This window comes from Drosophila hydei, unplaced genomic scaffold, assembly GCF_003285905.1.
Source record: "Drosophila hydei strain 15085-1641.00,03,60 unplaced genomic scaffold, DhydRS2 tig00000172-arrow-pilon, whole genome shotgun sequence".
In the NCBI taxonomy this organism is placed as follows: Eukaryota; Metazoa; Arthropoda; class Insecta; order Diptera; family Drosophilidae; genus Drosophila; species Drosophila hydei.
In genome coordinates this window covers 2,386,674-2,403,082 of record NW_022045682.1, presented here as the reverse complement: position 1 = coordinate 2,403,082, position 16,409 = coordinate 2,386,674, and the positions used below count along the sequence as shown (strand labels likewise).

Here is a 16,409-nt window from a genome sequence, read left to right as displayed (position 1 = left end):
TAGCTGAGAAATTGAAGAGAAATTACAGATCTTGGACATGACAACTAATCTCTTTCAATTTCTGCTCTCGTTTGCAGTGGCTCCCAAAGATTGGGAAAGCGAAATAGCCAATATGGAGGCGTTAACTGGCGCTGCAGGTCGTCGTGGTGGTGGCTCAGGCTCTGCTGCCTCTGCCGCCGCTTTGAGTGGCATGCAACCACCGCCTGCACATCAGCATGCCTCACTATCACGTCAATCCTCCGGTCAGTTTAATAAGCCCGCTGTGCCCGCAATGAAAACGCCGCCACCATCAATGGGCGCGCCCATGGATTTGTCCTCAAGGTGCGTAAGAACTTAATACCCTGAAACAGCTCGTCCAATACTATCCAGTTCACATATATTAACTCTCTCATCATCAACTCTACACAGCAGCCTGCCCAAGATGAATATGACAGAGATGCTGAAGTCGGCTTCCAGCTCGGGCGCCATTGATCTAAGCGAAGTGCAGGACTTCTCGATGCCCTCCAAGAAATCGAGTGTGCACGCAGCGCTCAGCTCCGCCTTTCCATCAATGGCGGGCAGCAAAAGCAAGCTGGATGATACGCTCAACAAGCTAATGAAGAAGAACAATTGCGTAAGTGTTGACTCGATATAGAACCGAAAGAAACTGAAGATTAATTATATATTTATATATCTTACACAGACCATTGAGGAGCCCGTCATTGGCAAGGAGAAGAAACGCAAGAAGCTGGATGAAATTGTCTTGGGCTTGTCGGCTGCCAAGGAGCAAAAGACTTTCCCAGATCCCTCATTACCCTCGTCGAAGAAACCACAAATACCGCCCAGTGTATCGGTGACGCCGGCCAATCTTCAAGCGCCCAGCCAGCAACAATCCAATCAGAAACCATTTACCATCACTGTGACGACAGTGCCCGGAAGTGAGTTGGAGTCTCTGCGCTTTCATACTCTAAACAAGCCAAGCCGGAGGCGTTACATTAAGCCATCAAAAACTAACTTCTCCAACTCTCTTGTTTTATCCTTTGTAGAGTCCAAGAGCGGCGGCCAAGGCAGCAGCAGCGGCGGTGGAGCCGGCGCCAGCAGCTCCTCGGGCAGCGGCCTCAGCGCCTTGCAAAACATGGCCATGGGCGGTCTGTCCAGCAAGGACAGCCTGAATGCTCTGCTGGCCCAAACAATGGCAACCGATCCACAATCGTTCCTCAAGCAGCAGCAGAAGATGATGCAGTTCCTGCCGCCATCACAGCGCAAGGCCTACGAGAATATGCTCGCCGAAATGGAGCAGGCAATGAAGCTGAGCTGCAAGTTCAACTCCTCGCACGATGTCAAGGTCAACAAATGGCTTTCGGACATGTCCAGCCCGCTGGGCGATCAACTGAGCATTGATTATGTTGGAGCAGGAGCTGGCGGCAGCGGAGGAGGAGCTGGCAGCAGCAACAGTCGTCGCGGCAATCGGGGTCAACAGAGCAGCTCGAGTGCCCAGCAGGCGGCCAATGCGGCGCAGTTGCAAAAGCAACAGCAGCAGCAGCAACAACAGCAGCAGCAGCAACAGCAGCAACAACAACAGCAGCAACAACAGCAACAGCAGCAGCAACAACAGCAGCAACAGCAACAATCGATGGCTGGTCCGCAAGGCCTAACTGGAGAGGAGCCCGTGCCGGTGATCAACAAGCAAACAGGCAAGCGACTCGGTGGCAATAAGGCGCCGCAACTGAAGCGCCTGATGCAGTGGTAAGTGTAAATCTACAAAGATAAGTAGATGATGAGCATACATAATGATATGTTCCCACTCTTTGTGGCTTGCAGGCTCACCGAGAATCCCAACTATGAGGTAGATCCCAAATGGCTCGAACAGATGCAGAATCCGATGTCAGCGCCTTCGCCCAAGCCCAGCGTTAACACTATGGACAACAGCAACAGCTACGGCGTTTCCAAGTCGCATGGTGGACGTCCATCGTCTAATTCGAGCAACGCCTCCTCCAGCAGTCACACACAACAGCCGAGCGCTGCTCAATCGCCGGCTGGCAATTCGAGTGGTTCCTCGAAGAAGTCGTCGAGGCAGTCACAGTCGGCGGCAGCCTTGGATCAGGCGGCGTTGCAGTTCGGTTCGCTGGCTGGCCTCAATCCCAGTTTGCTGGCCAATCTGCCCGGTTTGGGTGCCTTCGATCCGAAGAATCCGCTCGCCGCCTTCGATCCGAAGAATCCGCTGCTCTCGATGCCATTTGGCGGCATGCCCGGTATGAGCAATATGCCCGGCTTGGGCAATCTCAACAATATGAATCTGTTCGCCAGTCTGGCCGGCATGGGCGGATTGGGTAATCTAGCCGGCATGGATGCCCAGTCACTGGCTGCGCTCATGGCTGCTGCGGGACCAACGCTTGGCGGCCTCACAGGCAGCACAAACGCGGGCACCGGCAAGAGCCAGTCGCAGTCCAGTGCTGGGGGCAACTCCTCCAGCGCCTCGTCCTCATCGGCGGCCAGCAAGAAGAAACAACAACAACAACAGAACGAAGCCGCTCAATTGGCAGCCGTTGCTGCCGCCGCTGCAGTCAACAGCAGCGGAGCGGGCAGCTCCTCGGGAGGCAAGAATTCGAACGCCTCTGCATCGCAACTTGCAGCCGGATTTCCATTCCTTTTCCCGAATCCCTCGTTGCTGTATCCACCCATGGGCCTTGGTGGCCTCAATCCGTATTCGCTGGGCACCAGTGGACTGGGCTCGGCATACGATCAGCTGGCGCAGCAGTATAATCTGCTAAATGGTGTAGCCACCTCGTCAGCAGCTGTCACCGGATCCACGCAGTCGGGCAAGTCGCATCAGTCGCAGTCGAGCAAATCGAGCAATTCACGTAATGCCTCCAACTCGGCGGCGAATTCGGCAGCGAATCTGATGAATGCCATGGCCAGCATGAGCGCCAATACGGTGACAACGCCATCCAGCTCGAGTTCCAGTCGCAGCCGCCAGAGCAGCAGTCAACGCAACTCTGCTGCCTCAGCCACGCCCAGTGCCGCGGATATGGCACAGTTGTCCAGTCTACTAATGCCTGGTGCCGATCCTCATTTGCTCGAATCGCTCAGTCGCATGAGCAGCATGGATTTGGCACAAGCCACCCGTCTCATGAGCTCTTTGGGCATGCCTCCGCTACCCACGCCCAGCAGCTCGAACAGCAACAGCACCAGCAGTTCCAGTGCCGCCAGCAAACGTGCTGCTGCAGCAGCTGCTGCCAACGAAGCATCCGCCAAGGAGCAACAGAAGTGGTTCGAGAGCATTGCCCGTGGTGCATTGCCAACGGATCTGGCTGCACTACAGGCCTTCTCGCAGGGCAAAATGCCGAGCACATCATCCGTTAGTTCGAACAGCGGTAGCGGCGGCGGCTCCAGCTCGGCCAGCAAAAGCTCCAAGTCGGCAGCAGCTGCCGCTGCAGCAGCCGCAGCTGCAGCTGCTCAAATGCCTCAAATCCCAGGCATGTCCAGTGAATTCTCACAGGCGCTGCTCGCTGAGATGGCCGCTCAGGCGATGGCAGCTGCCGGCGGCTCGCTGCCATTGAGTGGACCTGGTTCGCTAGCCAGTCTAGCTGGCCTAACAGGCGGCTCATCCTCTTCAGCTGGCGCTGGAGGTGGCGGCGGCGGAAGCAGCAGCAGCAGTTCGGCTGCCAAGCGACAACGCGAACAGGATGCATTCAAACAGCAAATGGACTTCTATACCAAGTCCTTGGGACTGGGCTCGGGCATCTCGCTGATACCCACCTCTTCGTCGGGCAGCAGTAGCAGCTTGAATGCTGCCGCCGCCTATGTAGCCGCTCTGGATGCAGAGCATCTGCAGCAGCAGCAACAACAGCAACAGCAGCAACAACACAAATCGAAACGTGCACGCAGCGAGCTGCATCCCACGAAGGATGAGCTGGCAGCTGCTGCTTTAGCTGCTGGTTTGCCTCTCAATTTGGGCGCCAGCATCGAGAAAAGTTTGCGCGGTGTCAGCGGCTCCAGCAGCTCCTCAACGCCAGCGCCGCCAACACCCACGCCTGAGCAGGATAAAGTGACGCTGACGCCGTTGAATGCGAGCGCCTCGAATGCAGCCAATGCGGCAATTGCAGCGAATCTGCCATCACAGACAACGATCACAATTGCACCGCCCATCAGCAGTGGCGCCAGCACCAGCAGCGAACGATCGGAACGCAGTGAATCACGCATTTCGTTGACCATAACGAATGCAGCTGATGCCGCTAAACTGCCGCCTCCCTACGAGGAGGCCGACGAGCTGATCATTCAGCCCATACTTAAGAAACCCGCCGCACCGGGCAGCAGTCATGGCGGCAGCGTTGAGGATCTGGATGCTAGTGGTGCAGCTAATAATTCGGTGGCCAATTTGAGTGGTTCCAGTAGCAGCAGCTCCTCCGTTGCCGCTGCAGCGGCAGCAGCAGCTGCTGCCGAAGAAAATCGACGCTCTTCCAATCGTCTAAAGCGTCCGCGTTCCGGCAACGAATCCGAACAGCCCCCAGAGAAGCGACGCGAGCTGCGTTCCACGCGTCACACACGTCAATCGGCAGATGCTGCAACCCTAAATCTATCAGCGGGCAGCGAGTCTGAGGACCGGAATGAATGAGTAAAGCGAAGCGCCTAGCCAAACGACAGCGCCCCGCATGTGGGCGTCCGAACCAGACAGGGCAACAGCAACAGCAACAGCAACTGCAACAAAAACAACACTAAGAAGAAGAATATAAATACGAAACCTAAAGCTGAAAACGCTAAAAACAAAAACAACAAGCAGAAGCAAAAGCAAAAGCAAAAGGAAACACAAAAACAACAACTCAAAAAGGCCACCAAGCAGAGTCGAACGAGAAATGCGAATGGCAACGGTAACGGTAACGGTAACGGAAACGGAAACGGACGAGCAGCGGCTAAAGCTGAGACAAGAAACGCACGCAAATTGAACTCAAGGCTAAATGTAACAAGCAGATGCACGCGAACTAGTTCCAATGCGAGAACCAGAACAAGAGCGCGTATTAGTGCGAATAGAAGTAGTAGAACACTTAAGCTTAAAGTTGTGTAAAATATAAGTAAACCCCCAACAGACACACACATACATACATATATATATATATAAATATGATATATATATATACGTATATATATAAACATTGATAGAGTAGAGCTAGTAGCTTGAGTGGGATGCAGCTGCTGCAACAGACACCCGAGTGTTGAATGCTTCCGTGTGCCACAGTTGCTGCTTGTGGCAACACAATCGGGGCAATCACACTTCAGACACCTGTTTATGCATACCCAACTCAGCTAAGAAGATGAAGAAGTTGCCCGGCAATTGTCGCCATAGCCAGCCACGCCTACACATCTCAACCAACCACGCCCTGCTGCAACAATGGCGTGGCCTGGACGCGATGGGCGTGGCTGGATTGCGACGTTTGTCGTGCGAGTATATTAAAAAAAAGCGCTTATAATTTAATTGTAACAATGTGGAGGTGGGCTTCGGTCGGTGGTGCGTGTCAAGATGAGGCTTGCTGCTGCCGAATTGACTGCCACGCCCCCTATTCTAGGCCCACAACACAAGCAGATAAATAACGGTTTAAATTATTGCAAATTATTATTGATAAAAAGGTTAAGCAAAGGAAAAACAAAAACAAAAACGAAAACAAAAAAATCATGTTTAAACAAAAAAAAACTAACTTAAAAGCAGATTGATTGATTAACAAGACACACATACACACCTAAACACCTATTATGATGTATACACACACATATATACAGATATATAGATATAGTTTAATTGGGTTCAATGCTGTCGTCCTTCACAAGAGTTAAACTTAATCACAAAAACAAAACAAAACAAAAAACAAAAAAAAAAAAAAACGAAAAAACAACCTGTACATATTTTAGTATCTTTAATGGATCTTTAATCGTATCAAGTCGGATCGTATCAGTGTCCCAATTCATGTATTTCTCAACCAATTTGTTTCCACTTTATTATATATATATATATATATTGAAATGAATATGTGTGTGTATGTGACCTAAGCCCGAACTATGTTTTTTTTACTTGATCGTCCTATGCCTATGTTAAACTATTTTATGTACTCTGCATGTTCTATATATATATATATATGTATAATATATATATATATATATATATATATATATATATATATATAGATATTGACATTGTCGTCAAATCGCTTTTAATTTTCATTAATTTTAATTTTATGTAATTAGTAAAACAATTTTATATTGCGTAAGTTTTTAATTTGTATTTTGTATGTTTTAAAAATGAATTGAAACAAAGCAACAACAACAACAAATCAGCAAACAAAATTGATAAAAAGAACAAAAAATGTTTATTAACAAATTGAAATACAATATTTATGCGTAAATGTATTGCATTTTCAATTCATATATATATATATATATACATATATATATATATATATATAAATTAAATGGAAGTACATTATTTTTGTTTGCACTTCGATCCATTAAACTAAACAAAAAAATATTTAAAATAAAATAAAATAAAAAGTAAACGAAACAAAAACAAAAAGCAGTTGCACCAACAGACAAGAGCAAATAACAATTTAAATTAGAGATGCTAAGTATAAATCTTAATTAAAGTATGATAATTAAACAAACACAACTACAGCAACAACAACAAGATAAATATATGAAAAATAAATTTCCAAAATTACAAAAACATTTTTACTTTTCATTGCAAATGGAATTTAAATTTTAAACAAGTAACAACACTTTAGTTGCCCAAACTCGAGGTTACCTTGAACCCAGTCCTATTTGCATTGCTTAATATTTTCCATAGCTCACTTCGAGCATTAAATAAAGGCAAATAACGCCAAGACCCGAACCAACAACTCCTTCTACGGCAACCTCCATTTCATATTTAAAAACATAGAAAAACTAAACAAAATCCCCATGCCAACGTCAAGTGCCACTAAAAAGTGTTTGAAAATGTTTTCTCTGAATGAATTTGAATTTAAATTGTAACGAGTTCCACAACGTAGAACTTTTAAGAATCTGTATTTAACCAGCCCAGTTGAAAGTCCTTTAATATCGAACCAAATCATCGAAAAAATGAGACTTCAGTTGGTGTTTACTACGCAATTTATAGATTTATATATGCTTGTATATTCACAGTAATTGAGTTAAACTTAATTAGAGGCAACAGAAGCTGCTTTTAGCATTGCGTTAAATTAAAATTTCAATTTATAAATTGACATACAGACACAGGTCTAATTCTAACTTCGCTGCTCAAATATCGTTTTAGTTGTGCCGATCGCTTAAGCCAATGGGGGATGTGGGGATGAGGGATAAGAACTTACAATAAATACAAAAAACGTACAAATATATGCATGTATAATATACAATATATAAATCGGTGCATTAGCAGTTAAAGCACTTTAACGGTGGAGTCCCCCCCTCCAAAAGAAGGGGAACATCACCTCGACACGAGAGTAAACTTTGAGTCTTAAAGGCTATATATATATATAATTTGCGCATAATTTTGCCCTCGGCTTAGTTTTGGCTTAGTTCCTATATGTAATTTAAATATAGGGATCGCTCCAGCGCCTCCTCGAGCAACTCATCGTTGCGACGCTTCTCTTCGGGCGTTAGTTCGCCCAGCTCATCGAAACCGTCGTCCGAGTAGGCAGGCTCCTCCTCCGGTCGCTCCTCGCCATCCGCCGGGGGCAGCAGCGGCTCGCCAATGATGTGGCGTATATCATTGGGTAACGCCTCGGATCCCTTCAGCTGCAAATAAATGGCCTCCGCTGTTTCCAGAGTACGCTTCAAGTCGATGGTGCCGGTTAGTTCGTTGACATGCTTTAAGATTTCAGTGAATTCATATTTCCTATCGATAATCACGTTCGTCTCCTGATCGAGTATGGCCACCGAGATGAGCAAGTGGAAGTTGGCACAAGGCAGACGCGTCCACAGGCACTCCCACAGCTTGAGCACGTCGTCATTGTCCAGCTCTCGCTTGTACCAGACGAGCAGCCAACGGAAGCAGAAGTACATGTTGTCCGAGTCGTGACTGCACATGTAGTTGAAGAGCGGCGCATTGGCAACCTCGAGCAGTCGGCGCAGCTGCGCAAACTGCGTCTTCATGCCCGCCTGGTCAATGTCAAAATTACTGAACACCATGTTCATGAAGCCAACGAAACACCAAAAGGCATCCACCTCATTCACCTGTATCTCGAGTATGGGCGCTAGCAAATCAGACATGCCTTGGACATAGCCCAAATCGAAATTGTACATAACATACGTCATGAGTATGCCCTGGAGTAGCATCAGATTTGGATTATCCTCGCCGGCAAAGAACTGTTGCGAACGATCCGTGCGCTTTACATCCTTCTCGATTTGGCACTTGCGGTCGCGATAGCCGCAAAAGTTAGATTCTTGAGTCGTGGACATGGACAGCCATTGAGCCTTCATTTTATAATATTCCAACGATTTTAGTTTGCGCCGTTCAATGCGCTCTACTTCCGTGTCAGACCATTGATAATAGTTTAGTAAGTATTTCCAGACTTCGGCCCGCAGACTGGGCACAATGCCTCCTCGAAAGATGATATCCTTAATACGCAGGCTGTCCACGATGCAACCATCACGGGTTTGAAATTCCCGCCACTGAGCCTCATTGAGCGGTTGACCTAAAAGCGAAGATTGCTGTCAATTAAATTGGACAATCTACCATAATTAGCGATTACATACCACGGTGCACGCTCTGGCGTGCTGGCAGATTGTTAACTATTTTCTCATCCTGAGCATTCAGGTTCTCCAGTTCGCTGTCCGCTGGCGATTTGTCGGCGCTCTCGCCGCGACTTTGACTGTTGGAGGAGCAGGCGCTGTTCGTGCTGCCGCTTAACTTAATGAACTGATAGTTGTCCGAGGGCGAGGTTTGGCGATCGTTGTGCCCTAGTGAACCAGGACGTGATTTCGGCGATCGCTGAAACGACGGCTGCACATAGTCCGGTATGGTGCCAAGGAAGCCAGCCAACTTGTTGGGCAGCCAGCTCTCTCTGGGCAATTGGCTGGCCTTGATCTCGCCAATGTCCAGTTCGGCGAAGGTCTTTTTGAGCTTCTGATTCTCCGTGGTCAGTATGGCATACTCCTCGCTGCCACTGCGACTCGTCTCGGAGCTCTCAATGAAATGCTGCTGGCGCATGGAGCGCACAAACAAATCTGCGTTTCCATGCTGAAAGAAGAACTCGCAGTGCACGCTGTTATCGGACTTACGCATAAATCTAATGGTCTGACCTCGATGCCGCACCTCAACGGCAGCCAAATCATCTAGTAATGCGCGCATTATGCGAGCACGTGCTGTTGCTGCATTTCCATTGCTGCCGAGCTCAGCGGGCTTTGTGTTGAAGGCGCTGCATTCGGATGTGGTGCGTGTACGACCCGATATTCTATCCACCAGCGCCCAATCACCCTGATCCTGGCTGTCGTCGGCTATCATAATGCTATCATTGGGCTGCCACTCCAGATACAAACGACGCCTTGGCTGGCTGTACTCCACCAAAGACAAAGAGCCGCTGGTGTTCAGATCGGCAATATGTTCGGCATTCGCTTTCTTCAGCAGCACGCCATCGTGAGTGCACAGCACCTGCACACAATTAACAAATATGTGGGCATTTAATATAAATATATGAGTCAGTGTTAATGAACAAAGACTTTTAGGGGCAGAGACGTTTAACTTACGTTACCAATGCCCTGTGGTACATCCGATTCGGATGCTTTGATACCCTCTTGCGATTCGGATAGCACGCCCAGCTGTATTTGCTGGCAGCGCTCATAGCGCACCGATTCGTTCATAGCGGCCAGCCGTTTCGATTTTTTTGCAAAAGGTAGCAATAAAAAATTTTCAGCAAATTATTACGTTCTAGATATAAACAATTGAAATTTGGATAGAAATTTGGTGTGTACACACTGCACAAATGTGGCGATGCCAACTTATTGCAGTTAAGTAGTGATAGGCTTTTGTTTAATGTAAACAGCTATTTAGTATTTATTTAAGCGTACTGGCAACTCTGGCGTGCTGTTACACTCTTTGATTCTAAGAAACTAAGAGTCTCTTATTTTTTTTGGTATTTTGCTTCAACTCTGGCAACTCTGACGTAATGTTAAATTTAAAGAGGAAATACGTTACATTAAAATTGTCACCACGATTAAATGGTAATTAAAATTTAAACTTTAAGCTTATATTCTATTCTTATTGTAAATTATTTAAATGTTAATTTATTTTATTTTATTTTTTTTTTGAATATTATTTTTCCTTTGCTATTGTTTTTTGTCACAGTTTTTTTCTGCATTCTGAACTGAAATCTTTCTTTGATATAATAAGCCTCATCATTTCATTGTGCATATTTATAAAGATTTTGAAATAACTTGCAACACAATTTAAATTAAGTCACATCATGGCCAACAGCTCGCGACCAATTGATCGAGAGCGAAAGTAAATTTGTGCACTCTACACACATGGGCCATATGACACTCAATAGTTAATGATCAGTTCAACAATTTTTGGCTTGATAGCTTGGTAGCGTATGCCGGAACAGGCACGTTCGATGATTCTTTGAAAATCGGTGGCATTATGTGTGTACCACACATATTTTTCTCGAGTTTTGTAAATAGATTAAAAGTGCCTCATTTGTTTTTCTGTGTGTGTGTGTGTGTGTGTGATAAGTGCAAGTTTCGTTTTCCCGAATGGCGCCCGAATCGATATTCGTACGAGCATTCGAAAACAATCTTCAGGCAGTTTTTGAACAGATTTTGGACGAGCGTTCAGTGTGCAATCTGCGAGTTCGGCGTTCAAAACGTTTTCAAAACTTTTCGCGCTGTTCAAGAAAAAAGCAAAGAAAAAGCATTTTAGGACAATTGAAATTGAATATTCACAGGTGGGTGAATTTATCCATGTCGGCCACTGGCTGCTGACCCAATGCTCCAAGGCCTTAAATACAATTTGGCAAAGCTCAATTTCGAATTGCCATTGAAAGCAGCCAGAGATTAAATTGGTTCAAATCATCAACTAAAAAACAAATCTATTGTTCCTTTGTGTTATGCGAGGATTATATAATACTTAATAATGTCAACAAAACTTATCCCAAGTGCCAAGAGATAGTGGAACTTGAAAAAGTATCTGTACTTAAAAATTAGCCTTTGAGCAGCATAAACAGTTTAAATGGTTTTTTTTTTTAGAAATGGTACATAACATATATATATATACATATATATATACATATATATATATATATATATATATATATATGCTGATCTATCTGCTGAAAACATGGCCACCGAGTTTTATCAATGAAAAACAACAAAAAATGATACGAGCTATCGTGCTCAGAGCACACAAGTTGAATCCGAATCGGTTCTTGATTCGCATGCCAACAATTTACACGACATTACGCCCTTTATAGAGATCATTCTCATTCGATCGTGTGATATCCAACGCCAGCTCTCCCACACGCATTGGCTCTCAGAATCTTGCTCCGACACAGTCAAATCGTTTCTTATTTTTTTTTATCGAGTGAAAACAACGGCAAAAAACATGAAAATTCTGTTCGGCATTCGTGGACAAAAATAGCGCCACCCACCCAAAATAAGAAAATGTTTTGAAACTGAATTTGCCTTACAGCGTATTTCGGGTCGATTGCATTAATTATGGATGAGCAATAACCTGGGCCAGGGGAAATGTTTACGATGAGCATGAGAATTTATTTTAAATATATCTTTTAATTACAGTTGGCAGTCATGGAAAAATCGTGTCGCCCCAAGCGCAATCGTAGGCACAGCAGGTGAGTGAAAGCTGAGAGAAACTGAAGCAATTCTATCGTAGCTTATGTCGAAGAGTGTGAGTTTCAGACGTGCCTGGCCGCCAGAGGATGACCTGCATTTGGCACGAACTACGAAGCGTTTGTTTACGCCCGACATCAAGCGCATGCTGAAGGATTGGCTGATACGACGACGCGAGAATCCGTATCCCAGCAGAGAGGAAAAGAAGCAGCTGGCCGGCGAGACGGGCCTAACGTATACACAGATCTGCAATTGGTTTGCCAATTGGCGGCGCAAGCTAAAAAACTCGGAGCGTGAAAAAGCGAAAAAGTCGTGGGGACATTTGATCAAGAACTACAATCACAATGCACGCGGCAATGTGGAACAGTTTAGCATCTCGTCCGAGGATAGCATTTGGGAGGAGGACATGCGTGTGTGTGCAGCCGAAGATGACGAGGGCGACGACGACGACGACGAGTTGTCCAGCCGCAGCACAGGCAGCGATGGCAATGGCAATAATGCCACCTCCAACTACTCGTCGCCGGCATACAAGCCCAATTTCTATGTGGAATCCGAGATGCAGCACCAGCAGGTCCACCAGCAGCAAAGCGAGCGCGTGCCCTTATTGCCCACTGTGCCGGCTGGCAAGGCCAAGTACAAGCAGCAGATGATGGAGAAATATCTGCGTGATAGCAATGCTCTGGATGCGAGTATGTCGACGGCTCCAAGAGACAGCACTGGCAACCAGTTGAACAAGTGGCTGGAGAGTGCTGCTAGGTTCACGCCCGACAGGCACAACTATCACTTTGAGTGGAATACGAGCAGGTAAACCAAGTTTAGTACAGCGACTGCTACTCTATGCTAAATACGTTGCTTTTCCATAGACACAAATGCGTTGGGCAGGATCGACCGGTGCAGAGCGAAATGTTGTTCACCAGCGATGCCACTGCTGCGGCACGTGGCGAACGCTGGTTGTTGCATCACAAGGACGAGCTGGATGCCGCCGAGGCGTTAGCGAATTTGGCCTTTAACTGCAGACAGCGCTGGCAACATCACATGGCAGCCACAATAAGCTCCTAGGACGACATTCCAGGCCGTTGGAAAAGTGCAATCTAGTCAATAAGCTCTAATTTATATGTAGTATGAAAGACAAATGAGGAATATTATTTTCTTTTCGCTGTTATTGTTAATTAACAATTGTAACTTATGTCTGCGTCTCCTGCTCCGACTCCTGTTTTTGATTCTGAGCCTGCTCCTGCCCCTGCTCCTGGTTGCCCTTAGCGTGCACGTCCAACACTTTGATTAGATTGCATTGGTGCGCCTGGAGCTGCTGCACCACATTGCCCGCTGCCATGTTCAGCGTCTGCACCAGCTGCGCCTGTGCCGCCTGGAGTCCAGGCATCTGAGCAAAGTCCATCAGCTCGTTGCGACTGAGCAGCGTCTGCTCCACAATGCCACCCAGCAACACCATTTGCGGCACCTTGCGGGTCAGTCGCAGCAGGGCGCCCACTCGCTGCTGATCGGGCGAAAACACAATGCAATGGTTGGAGTGGAACAGGGGCAGAATAGCTTCGTATTGCGTGCCGGCTACAGCTTGTGCAATGATCTTCCGGCCATAGGCTTTGAGATGCAAGTTCTGCTTGTGCAGCTGCACGCGTACCCGAAAGATCTCGTCCGACGTTATGGAGTTCAAATGGTAGATGGCCACCAGCTTGGAGTGATCCAGCCAGTTGCGCACCTCACGGGCTATGATTGCATTGTAGGGATTGTCCACTTGAGCGCCCATACGTTCCGCTCGCGACTGAAAGCAGGTGAGTGCCTGTGATACTTTGGGATATTTGGGCTGCGTGACGGCAATAACGCGGGCACGCTCATAGTGCGGATCCTTGGGTCGTTGTATATTTATTTTGCCACGAAAGCGCAGGAACTGCAACAGCGGTCCACGAGCCGATGTGAGAGGCAGGCCTGCAAATGGGCAGCGCGTAAATAAATGAATTGTATAATCACACAGGTGCTGCTGCTAACATCAAACGTGCTTGCGGCTAGTACGCTTACCTTGCTGTATAAGACTGGACATTTTTGAATACAATTGGCGCTAATATATAACTACGTTTATTTACTATTATCTAATTATTAACAATAATAAACTTAATAATCAGCGGGCCGAACGTTTTCCGCAATAATTATTTCGATAGTAAAACAGTTGTATATCGATAACATAAAATGCGTGCAAAGCAGCTGTTGCTGTTATTGTTTAATGTTAGTAACAGCTCAATGTTAAAAGAATCAGTGATAGCAGCGCATCCAACCGTTCCCAAAACTATTAAGCTGAAAGTGTTCCCGAAGCTGGTAAGTCGATTTGAATAAAATATTCATCTATCATCTTACTTTATTATAGCTTAACAACTCGGAAGTGTTACTAATATATTAATTTGACTCCCTGTTGCTGATGTTAAAATTGCTTTAGAGAAAACTTTAAATATAATACATAACATTCACAGACTGTTCTCATTTAGGCCAAACTTGGAATCTCAAAAAAAATGTTGATACCCCATAGCCCCTTAAACTCTATCCATAGGATCACCATTCTATTAGCTGCCGACCAAATATCAACAAAAGTTTCACACATAATGCATAGGTATAGAATTTATTTAATTACAGGTATAACATTAACATCTATATATATAAATATATATAAATATATATATATATATATATATATATATATATATACATGCGTGTTGTGTTTTATATATATATATATGTATATATACTATAAGTTGCATTTCGCTAGTGGATCTTGTGGGCTGATAACGGTCTATCATCGAACAACCAACAACTATTGTGAACGAACTGGATTTGGACGTTGGGGTAAAGTTGAATTAGTTGAAAAATAAATAAAACGAATCATTTAACAGAAAAAGTTTATTGAATTGGTTTATTAATTCACTTAGAAATAAGTGTAATTTAATCGTTTTCTTCATTAATTAACTTAAAAATAACTAAAAATGTCTTAAAACAATAGCGTTTCATCTGTTCTTCTTGTGTTTACTGACAAAAATGGTTTTTTCTTTTTTCTCTTCTCTTCTTTTTTCTTTCTTGCGATTTTTTACTTCTCTGATCTCTTTCTCATAATCGTAATATATATATATATATTTATATATATTTGTTTTTGTTTGTTTATCGTGTTATATAATGTACAGAGTTTAGTTTTAAAACATACAACTAAATACGCGCTAAACACTAATTAAACTGTATTTACATTTACATGAATTATCGTTTAGACGCTAAATAATTTAAATATTTTACACATTTCTTTTTGCTTTTACTTTTATAATTTTTCCATTTTCTTTTCTTTTCTTTTTTCTTGTTTTTTTTCTTCGTCACATAATTTACAAGTGGGTGTGAAAACGTTTAAGTTTAAGGAGTGTACAGAGGGGGACATTTTTATCTATATATATATTGATATATATATATATATAATTATATAAATATATATATTTATATGTATATATATAAGTATGTGTGTATGTGTATATACGTTCTACCTGCCTCGCAGTTTACAAAGTTTCATGCTCAAGAACTAAACATTTAAGAAACATAAATAGAACACCCAACTTTGCTTGAACTAGTTTCATGTACAGTGTTGTGGCAGTGATGGTGTTGTTGTTGTTGTTGTAATAGTTGTCGCTGTTTCTGTTTGACTGTAATTTTTCAAGCAAAGAGTGTAAATAGTGAAACAAGCGACACAAAGCAACGACAACGTCGCCGTGCGCCGCTTGCAAAAGCTAAAAATTGAAGCAACAGAATCGAGAGGAAAACTTGTCTCTAAACGTTAAAATATTTGGCTTAACACATATTTGTTTATAATTAAATAGATATTTAATAAATGTAATTTATATATATGTAGTTGTATGTGTCTAATGTATGTGTATAAGTGTGCTCGTATATAAATGTGTATGCGTGTGTGTGTATGTGTGTAATCTACTTGTTATTTTGTTTGTAATTGTAGGAAAAAGCCTCTGGGCGCATCTTTAAACCTAATTGTGCTTAACAGCAGTTGGCGACAGGTGGCGCTTGCGGCGTTCTTCGGGTCAATGCGATACGTGCGGCTAAGGCGCGCAACACATGGAGCCGAGGAACAAAATTGAAATTGAAATTGATTAAGAAATAAAAATAGAAACGAAACTTAATTAACAGCGTTGAAACTTTGTAAAATGCGGGCGGTAACTGAGTATATTTGTATGTGAGTGTGTATCTGCGTCTGTGTGTGTCAAGTGTTGTTCACCAATCATAAACTTAAACGTGTGTTGTTTCATATCTTTTCGAATAGGGATAGTAGGTATATATGCTTGTATGTATGTATGTATGGATAGTAAGTAGTATGTAGTACAGTAAACAGTTAGGTATTTTGTTTAAGCTTTCTTTTCTTTTCACATTTCCTTTTCGTTTTGTTTTCATTTACATTTTAAATTATATGCAAAAAAATATATAAACACTTTCTTGAGATCAAACTTAACGATACTTTGCAAGCTTTCAAAAATGTTGTTAAAAATTATTTATATGTATTATTATGTTTATGAAAAGAAAAGAAACGAGAATTTTGACAAACATATTTTCATGCAATT

General features: G+C 44.2%; 4 protein-coding genes across 5 annotated transcripts in view; 2 read left to right on the top strand and 2 right to left on the bottom strand.

The window, feature by feature from the left end:
- Nucleotides 1-4,678, top strand: part of LOC111602455 — a 35,728-nt gene extending 31,050 nt beyond the window's left edge. The window contains exons 13-17 of the mRNA XM_030223379.1: nt 78-321; nt 412-613; nt 683-917; nt 1,026-1,725; nt 1,801-4,678. Of these exons, the coding sequence (XP_030079239.1) occupies nt 78-321; nt 412-613; nt 683-917; nt 1,026-1,725; nt 1,801-4,594 (4,175 nt within the window). The 3' untranslated portion in view covers nt 4,595-4,678. The remainder of the gene's footprint in view (nt 1-77; nt 322-411; nt 614-682; nt 918-1,025; nt 1,726-1,800) is intronic.
- A 2,395-nt stretch (nt 4,679-7,073) lies between these two features.
- LOC111602456 (TBC1 domain family member 15) lies at nt 7,074-9,953 on the bottom strand. The gene is made up of 3 exons (XM_023319516.2): nt 9,706-9,953; nt 8,716-9,610; nt 7,074-8,654 (listed from the first exon to the last, which is right to left on the bottom strand). The coding sequence occupies exons 1-3, from the start codon at nt 9,817-9,819 to the stop codon at nt 7,540-7,542; spliced, it is 2,124 nt and encodes a 707-aa protein (XP_023175284.1). The 5' UTR covers nt 9,820-9,953; the 3' UTR covers nt 7,074-7,539.
- A 167-nt stretch (nt 9,954-10,120) lies between these two features.
- Nucleotides 10,121-12,952, top strand: LOC111602480 (putative iroquois-class homeodomain protein irx-1). Of its 2 annotated transcripts, none has more exons than XM_023319541.2 (4): nt 10,121-10,179; nt 11,752-11,804; nt 11,872-12,606; nt 12,666-12,952. In XM_023319541.2, the coding sequence occupies exons 1-4, from the start codon at nt 10,177-10,179 to the stop codon at nt 12,859-12,861; spliced, it is 987 nt and encodes a 328-aa protein (XP_023175309.1). In that variant the 5' UTR covers nt 10,121-10,176; the 3' UTR covers nt 12,862-12,952. The 2 variants fall into 2 exon arrangements, with proteins under 2 accessions (XP_023175309.1, XP_023175310.1); XM_023319542.2 differs by lacking the exon at nt 10,121-10,179 and adding an exon at nt 10,782-10,901 and having other exon boundaries at nt 12,666-12,951.
- Nucleotides 12,920-13,980, bottom strand: LOC111602481 (39S ribosomal protein L10, mitochondrial). The gene is made up of 2 exons (XM_023319543.2): nt 13,837-13,980; nt 12,920-13,746 (listed from the first exon to the last, which is right to left on the bottom strand). Exons 1-2 carry the CDS (start codon nt 13,856-13,858, stop codon nt 12,986-12,988), a joined length of 783 nt encoding a protein of 260 aa, XP_023175311.2. The 5' UTR covers nt 13,859-13,980; the 3' UTR covers nt 12,920-12,985.
- Nucleotides 13,981-16,409: the final 2,429 nt, after the last annotated feature.